The following is a 16,894-nucleotide window of genomic DNA, read 5'->3' on the forward strand; positions in this document are numbered from 1 at the left end:
GTGTAGTGTGGTGATAGCTTTAGGCATTCTCTCCTTAAGGACTAGATAATGGTATCTTCAACTCATACTTTATGAAGCCTGTGTTTACTTTGCAGCAGGCACCTCCAGTGACTCACACACACTCAAGACCAAAGCCTCACCTGGAGATCTGAGAGCATGCTCAGCAGACTCCGGAGCAGGCTCCTGTCCACAGCCTCACCGCTTCTCTCACGCCCAATGAGCAGCAGGATCCCATCAATGGTCTTACTCTGCACCATTCTGTCGCTGATGATGTGGTTCCTGAACAGCTCTAGGCCCATGTCCCTGACAGGCAGAAAGCAGAGCAAGGCTTCAGGTCAGCCTTGGATGCTCCAGAAGCTTCACATGCACCTGCCCCAAACTGCTATTTGTTGGTTATACCCAGAGCTTGGAAAGGCCTCTAGTCCAGGATGACAGTGTCTCTACCCTGAATGAGGTTATTTCCTGGATAGGTCAAGCTGACCACCCCGAGGAGGTAATGAGATACATGTCACACAGGTGCCCAACAATCGATTGCTTTTGTGTGAATCTGCTGTCTCTGACCCGTGGCTCACCATTCTTTTTGGGCAAGCCACAAAGGTGTCAAGTCTGTGGGAACCAGCACTGCATCTGCTCCCTCTGGATCCCTTCCTTTTTCCTGCACTGTTCCCAGAAATCTCCTCTCTACTCCTCAGCTGGTAGCTTAGGAGATTTGGGAAGGATCACTCCACCCGAGAGAAGGCAGCAGGGCTTGTCAGACCAGGAGGGCACTCACCAGATAGAAGGAAGCATGGAGTTCTGGAGGACATAGGTGCGATCCAGAAACAGGAAGATGCTTCTGATCATGATCTGAAGACCAGAAAGGAGCAGCACTCACACCCCTGTTCCCATGCTCAGCCATGCACCGACCACTTGAGATCAGACTTTCCGGACCGTCCTTACATTAGCTGTCTTGAATGTAACAATCACTTCTTGATGGAAAGCCCTCACACATCAAGTCCCCAATTTTTATAAATTTAACTTCTCTTCTGGTATTTTTCAGCCCAGACTACAGGAATTTTAAAGCATTTAACCTCAGTGATCTTTGAAATTTAATTATCTCCCAACAGACGACACAATGATGCTCTTTGGGTGGCTAAGTACTAAACTAGTCTTTTTTGGTTTTTTTGAGATGGGGTTTCATGGCCTTAAACTCCTTATTTTCCTGTTTACTTTCTAAATGTGATTACAGACACATGCAGGATCCCCTTCCTGGCTTAAATTTTCTAAGTTAAATCTTGCTACATGGTCTTGAGGCTCGGGCTCCAGAGTGTGCTCTGTTGCAAGAACAGCGAGAGAGCTGTCCTTCTACCCTTGCTGTTGAAGCCCTGTATTTACCAGCTGGGACTGATTCCACTTTCTGCAGAGACTGCTGACATTTGAGAACACCGTCCCTAACAGACATTGTTTTCACATCCACGTGGCTCAAAATGCTCATCACCTTCTCCTCATCTCTAGAAAACAAGCACTCAGGCTACTTGAAGAAGCCAACAGCTGGGCCACACAAAAACTCACATGTGTGAAGACAAGTTAGACACCATCACAGCCTAAGCTTCTGCCATCTAACTACAGTGAGGGGCTGGAACCCAGGCCAAACTGCAGTTAGACACCTGGGGTTTCCTTTGAGAACTTAAGGCGCCTCTTTCTACAAGCACACACTGACTGCTGACCTGGAGGCAGAGCTGGCCAGCACCCTCCCCACCCTACTCTCCTGCTCAATTGTAGTGAAGGTCCCCTGAGCTCAGGCCTTAAGTTGGTGGAAAGGCAGGTTAAGGCAGGTGTGAGTGAGCCAACACAGGCATTACTAATAGCACCCAGGATGGAGACGCAGGGCTGGCGAAGGGCTGCAAACTTACCATTTGTCTGCAGTGGTCTTGCCAGCATGTGTTAATCTTCTTTAGAAATAAAACGCTGTCTAGTGAGTCTGTGCGGACCTGCTAAGGAAACTTCAAACACACTAGTCCGTTCCATTTTTTTTTACAACTTTCAATCTCATTACCTTTCCCAGGTGTCCTTCTAGTAACACAGAAAGTATGATCATTATACCACTATCTAGTGTAAGTTACACTATAATCTGAACACTTGTGTTCTCTAAACCCGCAGTGAAAACCTAATCCCAAGGCAATAGTACCAAGAGGAATCAAAGACACCTCACTTTCTACTAAGCACAAAGCTCTTACCAGGAGTCTACTTGTGCCTGGGTCTTGGACTTCCAGCCTCCAGGAAACACTCAGGCTTATAAGCCAGTTTACAAAAAGACTGACAGAGACCTGCAGCTCCCAAACCACAAGTGGGTTCCTAGCCTCTGCCCACTGTCACCTCATTTCCTTTTGTAGTAACCTACCTGACTCATCCCATCCCCTTGGATCTGTCTCTCACTGCTCCACGTTGGCTTCCATTCTCTCTTCTTTGCAGGGTTACTTTCCATTCCTGCCCGCTGACACAAACCACCAGGCATGAGTGCTTCATCTGGGTGTCCAGATTCCAGCTTCCGAGGGTCAGGACCAAACATAACTCCACGATGGACCTTCTAGAACTGGTGTCTGGTGGGGCCTGAGTGCCCCACAGTCAATGTGTGTATAAAAGTGTATAGCAGGGAGCTGGTGTATAGCAGTGGTTTGCCCAGTAAAAGTAAAAGCTCAGAATACTACCATCAAGTTATATTCATGACCAGATTATACACTCAGCTAGACTCTCAGTGTACACGTGTGTCTGTATGTGTGCTTTTGGGACAGTCCCATTCTAGCCAAGACTGGCCTTAAATGAAGCAATCTTCCTTTCCCAGTCTCCCACATGTTGGGATTTCAGGTGTTAGCCACCACATTGTGCTCATCTGTTTTTGAGTCGGGATATTGACATACATCCTATGCTGGTGTTGAACTTGAGGTCCTCTGCCTCAGTGTCCTCAGATATTACAGGCACGTGCCAGTATACACATACATACACACACACTTTTTTTTTGTGAGCTAGTGTCTCATTATGTTCTCTGGATGGCCTGGAATTTGCTATTAGGATATTCTATAATTTATGTACATACGTATGTACGTATTTGTGTACATATATGTAGTGCCCAGAAGAGAATAGAAAGGGACATCAGATCTCCTAGAACTGGAGTTATGGATGGTTGTGAGCCACCGTGTAGGTTCTAGTAACCAGGCCCCGGTCCTCTGCAAGAGCAGCAAGTGCTCTTAATTGCTGAGCCATCTCTCCAGTCCCACTTATTTTTTTAAATTTTAGATTTTTTCTTAAGTGATTTAATTTTTTTTATTGGTATGTATGGTGTGTTGGTGCCAATACCCATGGAAGCCAGAGGTGTCACATCACCTGGATGGAGCTCAAGTGAGCAGTCCTGGAAATTGAACTTGGGTCCGCGACGAGAGCACCAAGTGCTTTTATCAATGAGTAACCTCTCTAGCTCCTAGGATATACCTTTTTAAAAAATGCGCAAAATACAATTTTAAAATAAAGCTATCTGAAAGCGGGTTTCGAGAGAAGGATCTTCATTTGCTCTTTGAGCTTCCCAATACAGAAAAAGCAGTCCACGTAGGCGGAAAGCACCGGGGTCCTGTGCTGTAGCCCTGTCTGCCACTCACTAGCACACGGCACCATCCTTCAATGAGTTCCAGTGTGGCAGGCCACCCACACTCAGTTCCCACGAGGAAACTGCGCATACAGACTGAGGAGAAACTTGGCAGTTATGCCACACCAGATCTTCAGTCAGTCAAGGGCAGGTGGTAGAGGCAGGTGATGCTGGCCCAGCCTTAGGAGGGGAAGAGAATGCTTAGGGAGGCAGTGAGGCCACAGGCACATCTGTGCAGGTGGCAATAACCATAGTAGGTCAGACAAAGAGGTCTAGTTCTTGCCTCCTAATCTCAGGAAGCATATTCACAAGTTTAGACAGAGAAAAGGCCTGTCAGTTCCGTGGCTAGCACATTACCCTGGGAGAATGCTTCTATGATGGTAAAATATGCCAGACCTCTATTTGTGCAAAGCAAGACAAAGGCCAGCCACAGGACATTCAGCAGGTTGAGAGATGCCACAAGCCTGCCAATCTGCAGAGTCCCTACTGCCTTCATACTGTGCAGCTGGAGTTGTGTGGCAGTGAGCCTGCATGGGCCTTTAAGCTTAAAAACGGAGTTAAACTGACGCTAGTCCATCTTCTGTTGCTACCTGGCAGCTCAGGCATCACTAATAACCATGGAGGAGTTGTACCTGGTCCAGTATTAAGATGTAAGGGTTCGCCGGGCAGTGGTGGCGCACGCCTTTAATCCCAGCACTCGGGAGGCAGAGGCAGGCGGATCTCTGGGAGTTCGAGGCCAGCCTGGTCTACAAGAGCTAGTTCCGGGACAGGCACCAAAGCTACAGAGAAACCCTGTCTTGAAAAACCAAAAAAAAAAAAAAAAAAAAAAAAAAAAAAAGATGTAAGGGTTCAATGTCAATGTTCTTTAAGAAAAGAGCTCTGTTAATTAAACAGGCATCCTCATTAACCATTTGTTGGTATTTTCCATGAAAAAAAGCACCGAAGAGTGAACTAGTACCACAGAGTAGGTATTTACCAAGATCCTATGCAACCTGCTAGAATTCAGTCAATTCCAGGATGCAAGGCTTACAGCATCACCACAGTGCCAGAGGTGAGTAAGTCTAGGCAATGAGATGCATAGCTGACAGGAGGGTCTGTTGTGGCTTCTGCTGAGGCAGCTTTATGGTAGCCATTCTTGTCTCATTTCAATCCATGCAAAAGACACACACCATCCATGAAAGTGAGGTACATCCTTCATGGTACGATAAAATCCAACAAGAAGAATGCTTACGACACACCATCAAAAAACTGCCAATCACAAAGACCATTTAAAGGAAAGCAAAAATACATTGTGTATATTCCAAAGGTGTCCACTGCTATCTGAGTGCCAATCCCCAGGGTCAGTCAACTTGGCTGCAGCATCTCAATCAGGTCGAGAAAATCATCTCACATTGATCTGTTTGGGGCTATTTAATTACCATTCTCCCCATTGGCGAAACTGTGCACTGCAGAACCCTGAGCACAACATGGAGCCAGCCACACTTCAGGTCACAGGTGAGCCTTCCTTTTTTGGCTTTTCTCTTCTGGAAGCCAGTGGCAGCAACTGCTCATCCTGGCCTCTGGGCTTGTCTCACTCTGCCTGCCACGTTTCTGCACAGGCCACCCAACAGCACCATCTCCTCTCCCTGGCACATCCCTTCTCAGGTAGGCGGGTTAGTCTTCCTTTATGTCCAGAGGTGCATGTGGTCTTTTGCTACACAAAAGCCTACCTTTGTTATCTCCATTGAGGGACACCTTAAGGGAGAATCCTGTGTTACAATGCTGTTTCTAGAACCTAGTTTGATGCCCAGCAACACATAACAGCCACTTTGGAAATGTGTTGGCTGGTGAAGGTTTTAGGCTGCATGTTGGCCACAGTTCTAGACTGTCCCATCATTCTGCCCAATAGATCTTCATATGACAATTTGGTTGAGCTCTTGCTTAGAAACCTGTAAGTAATCTCACTGACTTGTATAGCTTGAAGTGCAACTCCGTGATGGCATATGCAGCCTGTGACCTGGACTGCACACCAGACTGTGCAGGTTTTTTTTTTTTTTTTCTTTTCGAGATAGAGTTTCTCTGTAGCTTTGGTGCCTGTCCTGGAATGAACTTGCTCTATAGACCAGGCTGGCCTCAAACTCCCAGAGATCCGTCTGCCTCTGCCTCCCAAGTGCTGGGATTAAAGGCGTGTGCCACCACCATCCGGCCTGGCACAGTTCTTAAGAACACACTTTGCATTCACTCAAGTTCACTCTGTCTGGTTACATCCCATTGTCCTTCGAGGCCCAATTCAGTGGTATCCTCCTGGGCCCCAGCCCACGGTTTCTGCCCTGCTGCTGTCAGGTGCATGTGTCTGGGTTCAAGACACATTGTCACTAACTAAGGCATCTAATGTGTTAGCGCTTTTTCCTTCTGTAAACAAATTGTGACTTTTATCATCCCTGCTTGTTACCAAGGAACAGCGTCCTTCCCTGGCTCTACCCTGGAGCTAGGATCCCTTGGAGGGTAGAAATGAGGCACAGTCACTTTTCTATAATCCACCATAGGGTAGGAAACAAAGACTTGTTACATATGTGACCATTTTGGTCAAGCCCCAGAGTGGGATTAACTGGCAGGAGGATAATTAAAGCAGGCAATCAAAATGTGGTTTCCAGCAAAGTGGGATTAGAACAAAACACGATGAGCTGACCTGATGGGTACTGCTGTCCTACAACACGGCTGCTGAACATCACGTGTCACTGGGCCCACATGCCAGGCTGCTCCAGTACTCTGAAAGGTGTAGGGGCTCCATAAGCCTCACAGACACCTCCTGAGATAAGAGTGCATGCCTCCAGGGTATGTGGTCACCGTGATCTTGTACAATCTTGCAGCTCTTAGATCAGAACACTTGCCAGAGAATAGAGAGGATCTGATAGACGCCTATGTAGCAGAAGCCTAAAGGCCTCAACATCCAGCAACACTGCTTGCTTGCTGCTCTGCATTAACAGGGTCTGTACAGCTAGCAGGACCATGTTTCCTTTGATGAGAGTCACAGGAAGAACCCGGAGAAAGTCTTCAATAGGCAGGTGTTGGGATTTGTTTTATACACTAAAGCACGGAGCCAAAGAAGTCAGCATGGGATTCACACATGACGTTTGTGTCCTAAAACTGGCAATGGGCTTGGGGACCAGCCTTGGGCCAGGTCATACAGATGTCCTCGTGGGCATAAGTCACAAGATAACATGGCAGCAGACCCTATGCTGCCCTCTGCCCAGCGCTGTGTATAGCGCATGCCTGAATAAATAATTCCCTTCTTCAACTGAACACCACAGCCACCACTTCTTTGTCTGGTCGTGTCCTGGGAGGTACAGTCTTAGACCAGACAGGCAGGTTCTCCTGCCTGCCCACAATAGCACACAACCCACCAGGAGAAACTGGATGCAGCAAGCATCTGAGCACAGTCCTCGGGTTAAGCCGGCCCCACGGCCAAATGGTAAGTAGGGATCTTTTTCCTTATAGCTACCCACCTGTGGGAACCAGGAAAGACCCACCTTCAGATGAGACAGCCTTCCTGACACCCGGACTTGGGCCTGTGAGACAACGAGCTAGGAAACCATGGGGCTGAACCCTGATTCCTGACAGAAACAACCCCAAACATAAACTGGGTATGTTTGAAGCAGCCACATTTGTAGGATTTGTCACATGTTATAGAAAATGAATACAAATGGTTTTCATTAAAAGGACAGAATTTCAATTTTAAGGAATTTTTAGAAATTTCTCTAAATTCTCCAACTAGATGCATAAGTGGAAGCTGTTTCCCCCATCAGTCATTCAGATGTTACAAATTTCACTTAAAAATCTATTAAAATGAGTTATGAAACAAACTTAGGCCCTTTGTTCTATAAAGAGGATTTAAAACTTATTCCTTTAATATTAAGGATATCCATTAATCCTTTATCCCATTTTAAAGATGTGTGTAATAAACAAACATTAGTCCTTTATCCCATTTTAAAGATGTGTGTAATAAACAACCATCCCGAGGCACAAAGGAAAAGCACAGAAAGGATATTCTCTGAACGGGAAGATCTGGGCTTGGACGTGGTCTTCGCAGACCTGGCGCAGCTGCTTGTAGAGTGTCGGGGAGACTTTGTGAGAACAAAGGTTTTCAACAGCCTACAACAGAGGGAGAGGGGGATGGTCAGATGTCACTGAGTACTTCAGTGACCTACAAGCAAGCCCGGAACTGTGGGTGCTTCCCGCACTTGTGCGAGCATCATGGCAATGGTCACCACTAAGGGGCTCGGACTGGAGCTGTGCTACACTTGTTATCCTCAGCATTGGGAGGCCCGGCACCTCAAGTATCCAGCTCTGCCCAGTTCAGTGCTTCTGTATCAGGCCGCACAGCAGGACCAGGATTCTAAAGCAGGTTTGGAGCTTATGGCCATTTTCTGATTCTCCAGGCTGAGGTAGGACACACATTTATTTATCCTGCTCAGAATTCCTGCTCACGCATGGCAGGGACTCCACCTACCGTGAGTAGAGGGTGTGGGCATTTAAAAGAGCCACTCCAGAGAAGTAAGATTTAGTCTAACAATCAAAGGTGGGATGTGGTAGATTTTGGATTTAGCTTGTACCAGTTCACAGTTGTTATTCATATCAATCCATTCCTAAAAAATACTGCTCATATAGCTCCAAGGGTCACTCCTCACAGCGGACTACTTCTGTCCCAGACTAACAGACTGTGGCTGGGTCAGAGCACCGGATGCCGATAAGTGTGGGCTGTGGAGTCGAGTGCTGTCTGTCCACTTGCTCTCAAGCATCACCTGCATGTGCTTATGCTACTGAAACAATGAACAATGTTTCCTATGGCCCTGTCTAGTCCCCTCAGGTGAAGAACGAAATGAGGGACGGCAGGCAGCTGTAGGCTTCCTAAATTCAAATTCATGCAGAGGTTCTTAGGCTGGAGCTGAAGTCACAGGAAATAGGAGCAAGAAATCATGGACTGTGTCACTAACTCACTGACAAAAAGGACGCAAGGGAAACAAGCCCAACTGCCTGGCAAGCCCTCAGGAAACTGCCACACACACCTAGTTACATCTGAGCCCAGCAATGACAAAGAGATATACCGATGTGGCAGTGTGGGGCCCCAGGATGACTCTGAACTCATAGCAGAAGACCAGCAAGGCATGTTGCCCAGACCCAGCAGCTCAGGACTGGTGACACTTTCTAGGGCAAGGATGGTCACACCACAGGCTTGCTGTCTCCTACCTCCCCTCCTCACCCCATTCCACCTGGAACAGTGCTGGGATACTGGACCTCAGTAGATGCCCACCTGAGTGACAATGTAGAATGAAATCAGGACTCAAATGCAGGCAACAGGAAACTCAGAAGCCTCTAAGGAGACATGCACCTACCACAGTCCTCCAGATCTATTTAGCCGGGCGGTGGTGGCACACGCCTTTACTGCCAGCACATGGAGGCAAGGAGGGCGGATCTCTATGAGTTCGAGTTGAAGCCAGCCTGGTCTACAAGAGCTAGTTCAAGGACAGGCTCCAAAGTTACAGAGAAACCTTGTATCAGAAAACCAAAAAAAGAAAAAAAAAGAAAAAAGATTGAGGAAAGAGCTAAAGACACACAGCTACTGAGTGCTGAGCAGGGCTGCTAGACGAGGGCAGGTTCTGGTGGTCAGAGAGGGTAGATTCTCTGCTTCTGTACTGAATTTACTCTATACTAATGCAGGACTTCATCAAAGTGGTAATAGAGCAATACTGATCTGTTGTGGGATATTTGATCACACGGTGACGCCCTGAGACTGTGTTAATAAAGTTAACCTTGAATCGGGGCTGAGCCAGTGAGTCCTGACAAGAACCAGTCAGAAAGTATACAGAGGACCAGGATACGGACAGAGAGGCACGGGAAGGAACAGACAGGGACTTGAGGATTCTTGGGCTTTTTGGATGTCCTTTTTACTCTCGGAATTGTAGAGAGAAGGGGTCAACTGGTCGCTCTTCTGCCATTTCTTTGTTCTACAAGGTTTTTACCCCAATATCTGACTCCCGAGTCTTTATTGGTAATAGAATACCTTAGATAAGAACAACACTGATCTGTCCACCATTTCCTGGGCTTTCCACACTAGTTTTAGCCAATCCTATCACTTACTTCTACACAAAATTATGCTGCTTCCTCCTTCACTAACAGCCCTGTTGTGTGACCTGGACTCTCCCTGAAACCTAGGTCACTCTGAGGAATCTGTTTCCAAGTTGTCCTCTAATGGCTCCTGGAAATAATGTCGTGCACTAGGATGACCAAAGAACAAAACTCCAGTACAAAAGCCACAGATGAGCGTTCTTCTGAGTGGTTCAGACTCAGGTCTTCAGAAGCAAAGCAGAGATCTGCATCCTTAAAATAGCCCTACCCAGAGAAGGAAGACAGAGGGTGGGAAGCCCGGAGATTTCCTCATCATGAACTGACAGACGGAATCCAAGGAGAAAACCTGAGCAAACAAGTTGCTGAACATAGAGCATAACCAATGGGTTTCTGTGTCTACACTGGACTTTAAAAGTAAACATTTCCAGACTCTGGTAAAAACTGATGCTCGCCTTGCAGCTAAGATTCTGAGGCAGAGCATGAAGCACAGCTGGAACCAAACACAGAGGAGCAGGTGAGCAACCGCTGGCTCAAGGCCCAAGTTGTCCCTTGGCTCTGCTTCAGTAGCACTTCTCTACAGAGGCCCAAGGATGGGATGGAGCGGCTTGGAATGTGTGAGGTCTCACCCTCAGACGCATCACTGCATGTGGTATGGAAAAGTCCTTACACTGCTAGGGCAGCTAAAACTGGACAGTGCAGTGTCTAGGCAACAGGACAGTAGCTTTAGTAGCAAGATACATTTTATCAAACAAAACTTCAGAGTATTTAGGTACTTGGTGTAGTTCTTGCTCCTGGTCAAAATACCCCCCCCCCCAAAAAAAAACCAGACAAAACACAAAGCATGTTGGTGTCTTGAGCACCAAAACCCAGATAAAGCACAACAAGCATACTGAGGCCTTCGACAGTGACTAGAGGTTGGTGATCCAGCTTCCCACCCAGTTTCCAGGCTGCAAGCAGGACCCTGAGTCAGGAGATGAGGGCCTGCAGGGGAGATAAAGTCTCCCAATATGCAACAAAGGGGACGAAACTACAATTGTCAAGAAAAGAACCATCTAGAAGGGTAGAGGAAACAGTGCCAGAGTTCACACGGGGCCTAGAACAACTGGAAGCCACAGTCAGGGCCCTAGGAAGCTCCGCTTCAGTGTTGGGGTCTTGGATACAGCATTGCTCTGGTCTGGCCTAACTGATCCTAAAAGCAAAACTTAAAAAGGCCAGATGGTCTCCAAATACTTTAACAATAAAGTATATAAAAATATCTGGCATATCAGAATTTATAATGTTGAACATCCAGTCAAAGATTATCAGATTCTCCTTAATGGGATCAACCAGAACCAAAACACAGAGTTTGCAGGTCAGGAAGAAACAGTCATCTAAGAGAGTCTATGTGTCCAAAGATGAAGCAGAGCTTCAAAAAGCCGTTAGAATGACCCCAACTGCGCCTGTAGGAAGAAGACAAAGTGTGTGGGAAACTCACACCAGTGGCAGCAATAGTAGTGGAGGCATGACTAAGACTCTGAAGACAAGAGGGCTGGTAGTCTCAGGGGGACTTGGAACAATCACTGTGCACTTAAAATCTTTCCATGAAGAAAACCGAGATGGAGATGGCTCAGCAGTTAGAAGTTGCTCTTTCAGAGGACCCAGGTTTGACATCCAGCACCCACGTGGCAATTCACAACTGTCTGTAGCCTCAGTTCTAGATGTGACACCATCTGTCCTGTGGGCACTAGGTTTGGAATGTGGTACCCAGACATGCATGCAGGAAAAACATCCACACACATAAAGTGGTAACAATGATGGTGATGCTAATGAGAACAGAGTGGCTCCATGAGGGAATGCCCTCAAACGTCTAAGGAAAGAAATGCCACCAACTGTATATAAGGGAGACTCATTTCAAACCCAAAAAGCCACCATTACTTTGACACGCAAACTGATCAAAGTTGAAGTAGGAAAATTATCCAGTAAGACAATTTTACAAGACATTAACAACTCAACCCAGCACATAAAACGACCACAGAACTGGGCACAGTGGCAGACACTTTAATTCCAGCAGCACTCAGGAGGCAGAGGCAGGAGGATCCTCTGGGAGTTTGAGGCTAGCCTAGCCTACATAGTGAGTAGCCAGTCAAGGCTACATAGTGAGACTATGTCTCAAACAAACAAAACAAACAAAAACCCATTTCAGCCAAGTAAGATATAGCCCAAACATACAAGACTGTCTTTATACTCAAAAGGGGGGGAGATAATGAACATAACTGACAAACTAAGAGACAAAACCCACATGATCCCTCAATAGATGCAGAAACATACTTTCATCAACCCAGGAGCAGAAAGGACCCGCCTATGTGGTAGCACTACACTCAACAGCGGTAAAATAAACGTTCCTGAGACCCAGAGCAAGACAAGTGCCCTGCTTTCTTACTTCTAACCACTGTCCTAGAGGCTCTTGCCAGTACAGCAAGACAAAGCAAAGAAATAATAGGCACAAAATTTAGAAAAGAAAAAGCTTTCTAGTTACATATGATCATCTGGGCAGAAGACCAAATGGGAATCTACGAAAAGCTAGAAACAAACAAGGTTGTCAAGTTAGAAAGACAACTTCAATATATAAAAATCAACAGTGTTCCTCTATAACAGTGAAAAATCACAAATTAGAACTTAAGGTTAAAAAATTCATAAAAAGTTTGTAACATCTGTATAACCGAAACAAGAAACATTGCTGAGAAATATTTAAAAAGCCCCAACAGAGTGTTCTCTATCATTAAGGCTGAGTCGGTTCTCTCTAACCGATCTAATAGAGTCACCAGAATCCCAATCAAAACCTTAGCTGGCCTCTTGGAAGAAGCCAGAAAACAGATTCTAAGATTCCTAAAGACAGAGGACCAAGAACAGCTGAAACGACTGTGGGAACGCAAGGCAGAGCCAGCCCTTTCTGATTTAACACCTCGTTACACCCACTCCTAGATGGACAGCTGGTCTTGTCTTTGAGAAAGTCAGTCGGGCAACAACGTGCCCAGCACCTGGACATTTATAGGGACAACACTGAATGTAGATTTATATCTTACAATACACACAAAAGTCCACAAGCTATAGATCACAGATCTAAATGCAAAATTTTTAACTCTAAATGTCTACCAGGGAAATATAAGATCTTAGATTAGGACAAAGATCTGTTTTTTTTTGAGACAGGGTCTCATGTAGCTTGCCTAGAGCTGGCTAGTAGAAGAGGCTGACCTTGAATTCCTGAATCTCTTCTGCCAAGCGGGGGCTGGGTTTACAGGAGTGTGCTACTATTCCCAGCTATGGCAAAATTTTATTTTCTTATTTTTTTAGGCAGATACTAAAATCTCAACCTAAAAGAACAGCTGAAACACTAGACTTCACAATTTAAATCACTGTTCTTAAAAGGACATATATCTAAAAGTTAAGGGGTAAATTATGAACTAGAAGAAAATATATGCAACTTGTATCTGGAAGAATCCATACTAAATCCACACTCCGTAACAGGAAAATAATCTAAAAAAATGAAGCTGGACATACTGGCTTATGTCTGTTAACAAAAGAATTTGGGAGGTTGAAGCAGAAAAGTTATAAATTTGAAGCCAGAGTAGGCTACATAGTGAGATAAAAAGGGAGGGAGAGGAGAGGAGGCAGTCAAGCAGACAAAAGGTTTGAATAGTTAACTTCAAAAAAGGGTACAGAATATAACAATAAATATATGAAAAGATGCCTAATATCAGTAGAACTGTAAATTAAACCACAGGTAAAGCCGACAGCACCAAATGCTGGTGAGAACGTGGAGCAAACAGGACTTCATACTACTGGCAGGGTGCAAAACGGTCCAGCCACTTTGAAAAGCAGCCAGTTTCTTAAGAAGTGAAACACACGTCTTCTTAACATCTCTGAGATAGTTTCCTGAGAGGAATGAGAACTCATGCCCACAGCGGCTTTGCTGGCAATGTTTCCCACTGGGCACCCCAAGGTCCTTTACCTGATGAATACGCCAATTGTACTATATCCACACTAATCAGGAATAAAAACAACAAGCACGTGGGGGATGTACAGCGGGGGTCTGAGAGAGGAGAACTGGGGGTTGGTGAAGGGAGGAAGGGGAACAGGGAAAGTGATGTAGTTCTATTCAAGTAATAACACATTTAAAAAATTTTAAAAAACAAAACACCAAACTGTTAGCACCACATGTAAACTGCAAACTGGTATTCTAAGTAAGAGCCAGACAGCAAAGAAGACAAACGCACGATTCCTTTAGATAGAAATGGCAGAGAAATGACTGTGGGGGTGGGGTGGGGGGTGCAAAGGGCTGTAGTTCTCTGTGGGGGATGGAAACAGTCTATAGGGGTTGGGCAGCAAAACAACTGCATATTAGGCCATTAAGATCTACTAGCACAACAAGTATGTTAGTGTAAGTCTGTAACCCACAGGAGGAATACCTTGAGTTTGGGACAGCCTGCGCTATACAAAATAAAACCAGTCAACTTCCCCTCCCCCTAAAAAAACCTACTGGAGTACAAGTTATATATAAATTATACTTCAAGAAAGCTTATTTAGGGGGCTGGAGAGATGGCTCAGAGGTTAAGAGCACTGCCTGCTCTTCCAAAGGTCCTGAGTTCAATTCCCAGCAACCACATGGTGGCTCACAACCATCTGTAATGATATCTGGTGCCCTCTTCTGGCCTGCAGGCATACACACAGACAGAGTATTGTATACATAATAAATAAATAAATAAATATTTAAAAAAAAAAAAAGAAAGCTTATTTAAAAAATTTATCAGGGGCATGGTGGTACATTCAACCAAGTGAGAAGCCGAGGCAGGAGGATTGCTGTAAGTTACAGACAAGGCGTGAATACAAAGCGAGTAACTAAGTCAGCTAGCACCATGTAGCAAAACTCTCAAAAACAAAGGGGGTTGGGTAGAGGCCTGGAGAGATGACTCGGTAGTCAGAGTACTTGAGGGCCTGAGGCTGGTTCCTAGCACCTACCTCAAGAGGCTCACAACCACCTAAACTTCCGGCCTCCAGTCCCTCAACCCCCATTCATACACACAGACACATGCTTAAAAACAAAATCTTAAAACCCTTTCCCTCAATAAACAATCAACTCATAAACCCAAGACAAGGAACATGCATCAATCTATCACTACAGGCCGGTTGTCCCGCATTCAAAATGCTTGGGACCAGCAGTGCTTTGGATTAGATTTTTTTCTTCTCATTTGATAATTGAATATGCATAATGATGTAGTTGGGAAATGGGACTCAAGTCTAAACATAAAATTAATTCATATCTCATATAACTTGAACACAATTTGAAGGACTATTTTAATTTTTTTTTATCGTGTGTATGCATGATGCATATGTGTGGGTGCTTGTGCCACGGCAAGTCTGGCAGCCAGAGGCCATCTCCAGTTTTCTCCTGTTTGAGGGTTCTGAGGTTCGAACACTGGCTGCCAAGCTTGTTCGGCAAAAGCTTTACCCACTGCATCATCTCAGCGGCCCCAGCTTGAAGCAATTTTATACAAAAGTTTTAGCATATATTGTATTCTGTCTGAGACCAATCAGACGGGGTCAGCTGGGGATCTTTTTCCATACGTGAGCTAAGTTTTGGATTGGGAGTGCTCCAAATGTAATAGTTTTTTTTGTCCCCGAGTACTATTGCTTACTTTTCTTTTTGTACTTTATGTAACTTTAAATACATTTACTTTGTAACCTGGATAAAACGAACCGGCAAGTTCATGACTCTAGTGTAGTTAATTATATGCTTTATAGTTACCTATAGCAGACTATTTAGCAAGAATTATTGTAGAAAACCATGATAGGAAAGTCTGCTTGAAACAGCAAAATGTACTTCTGATGATTTCTTTTCCTGCTGTAGCCACTGCCCCTCTTTCAATTAAAAATACCGGACTTTCTGCAAACCTTATTTGCAACAATTAAACCACAAAACAGTGTGTGAGTGTGTGTGTGTGTGTGGGGGGGCGACACAGGGACCTTACTAGCAAGTGGAGCCGTACTGGGTTTTAAGTGCAACAATCTGTCATTCTGATAACACTCAAGACTGCTGGAGCCCTGTGTCTCTGGGCCCCGGACACCTCCTTTCTTCTGGTGATGGGAAAACTTAGACCTCCTAATCAGCCTGATGTAAGGTCAGCCTCAACACACAGCACTAATCCAGGGCGGCGATCCATAGAAACACCTGCTGACCGAGGGCTCCGCGGCTCGTCCCCCTCACCCCCGGGGGAAGGCTCGGGCCGCAGCTTGTCCCCCCTCCCCCCCACCGCTCCCGGCAGACAGGCAGGCAGGCCTCCCTAGCGTCGGCGACCGTGGCTGCGGGAGGAGGAAAACAGCCTGGTGCTCGCAGGCCCTCGCCGCCGCTCACCTGGTACAGCTCCTCCAGGTTGTACCTGATGGATGTGCTGCTCTGGATGGCCTTGACCGCTTCGTGAAGCTTCCGCCACGTGTCCTGAGTGTAGTTGTCAGGCAGCCGCGGCCTGTCTGTGGGGAGAGAGGGTCAACGGCCGCGCGGGGACAAGACAGGCCGGGGCACCGAGGCAGGGCCCCGCAGGGCCAGCCAGGAGGTGCGGGATCAGGGCCAGCTGGGGCGCGGGGACGTGGCGGAGCAGGAGGTGCAGGGACAAGTCAGGCTGGAGCGCCGGAACAGGACAGTGCGGGAACAAGGCGGGCCGGGGCGCGGGGACAGGGCCGGCTGGGCAGCCCCAGAAGGCCCTGTCCGAGCGCGCGACCTGCCGGCCGCCCAGTTCGCTCCTCACCGGAGCGCACCCACCTCGGAAGTTCTTGATGACCAGCTTCCTGGAGCCGCCCGCGCCCCCCGGCTTGGCAGGGCCACCGGCCAACGCCGCGGGCTTGGTGAGGCCGTTGGTGCGGCCCATGAGACCCGAGACGCTGCCCTTCCGCGGGCCCTCGTCCGCCATGGCTGGGCCGGACGCCGCCCCGCCCCGCGCCGCCCGGCTCCTCCTCCTGCCCTGCGCCCCGGCCGTGCGCGCCCGGCTCCTCCTCCTCCTCCTCCTGTCGGGCTCCGCCCGTGAGCGCTCGGCTCCTCCTCCTCCTGCCGCTCGGGATCCCGGTCGCGCGCGCGCCCGAGGCCCAACCGCCGCGGCGCGCACCGGAACGAGCCAGCTCGGGCGCGCGGACTCCGCCCAGCGA

The 16,894-nt window shown here is 47.1% G+C and overlaps 1 protein-coding gene across 1 annotated transcript in view; it reads right to left on the bottom strand.

Annotated features, from left to right (window-relative positions):
* The window catches only part of Cul4a (cullin 4A), a 39,211-nt gene extending 22,505 nt beyond the window's left edge, over nucleotides 1-16,706 (bottom strand). The window contains exons 1-6 of the mRNA XM_041673686.1: nucleotides 16,515-16,706; nucleotides 16,110-16,225; nucleotides 7,644-7,747; nucleotides 1,893-1,962; nucleotides 773-846; nucleotides 141-303 (exon numbers count right to left, since the gene is read on the bottom strand). Of these exons, the coding sequence (XP_041529620.1) occupies nucleotides 141-303; nucleotides 773-846; nucleotides 1,893-1,962; nucleotides 7,644-7,747; nucleotides 16,110-16,225; nucleotides 16,515-16,662 (675 nt within the window). The 5' untranslated portion in view covers nucleotides 16,663-16,706. The remainder of the gene's footprint in view (nucleotides 1-140; nucleotides 304-772; nucleotides 847-1,892; nucleotides 1,963-7,643; nucleotides 7,748-16,109; nucleotides 16,226-16,514) is intronic.
* Between the last annotated feature and the right edge of the window lie 188 nt (nucleotides 16,707-16,894).

This window comes from Microtus oregoni, unplaced genomic scaffold, assembly GCF_018167655.1.
Source record: "Microtus oregoni isolate MIOR12 unplaced genomic scaffold, Mior012 000024F_ref0000369, whole genome shotgun sequence".
NCBI lineage: Eukaryota > Metazoa > Chordata > Mammalia > Rodentia > Cricetidae > Microtus > Microtus oregoni.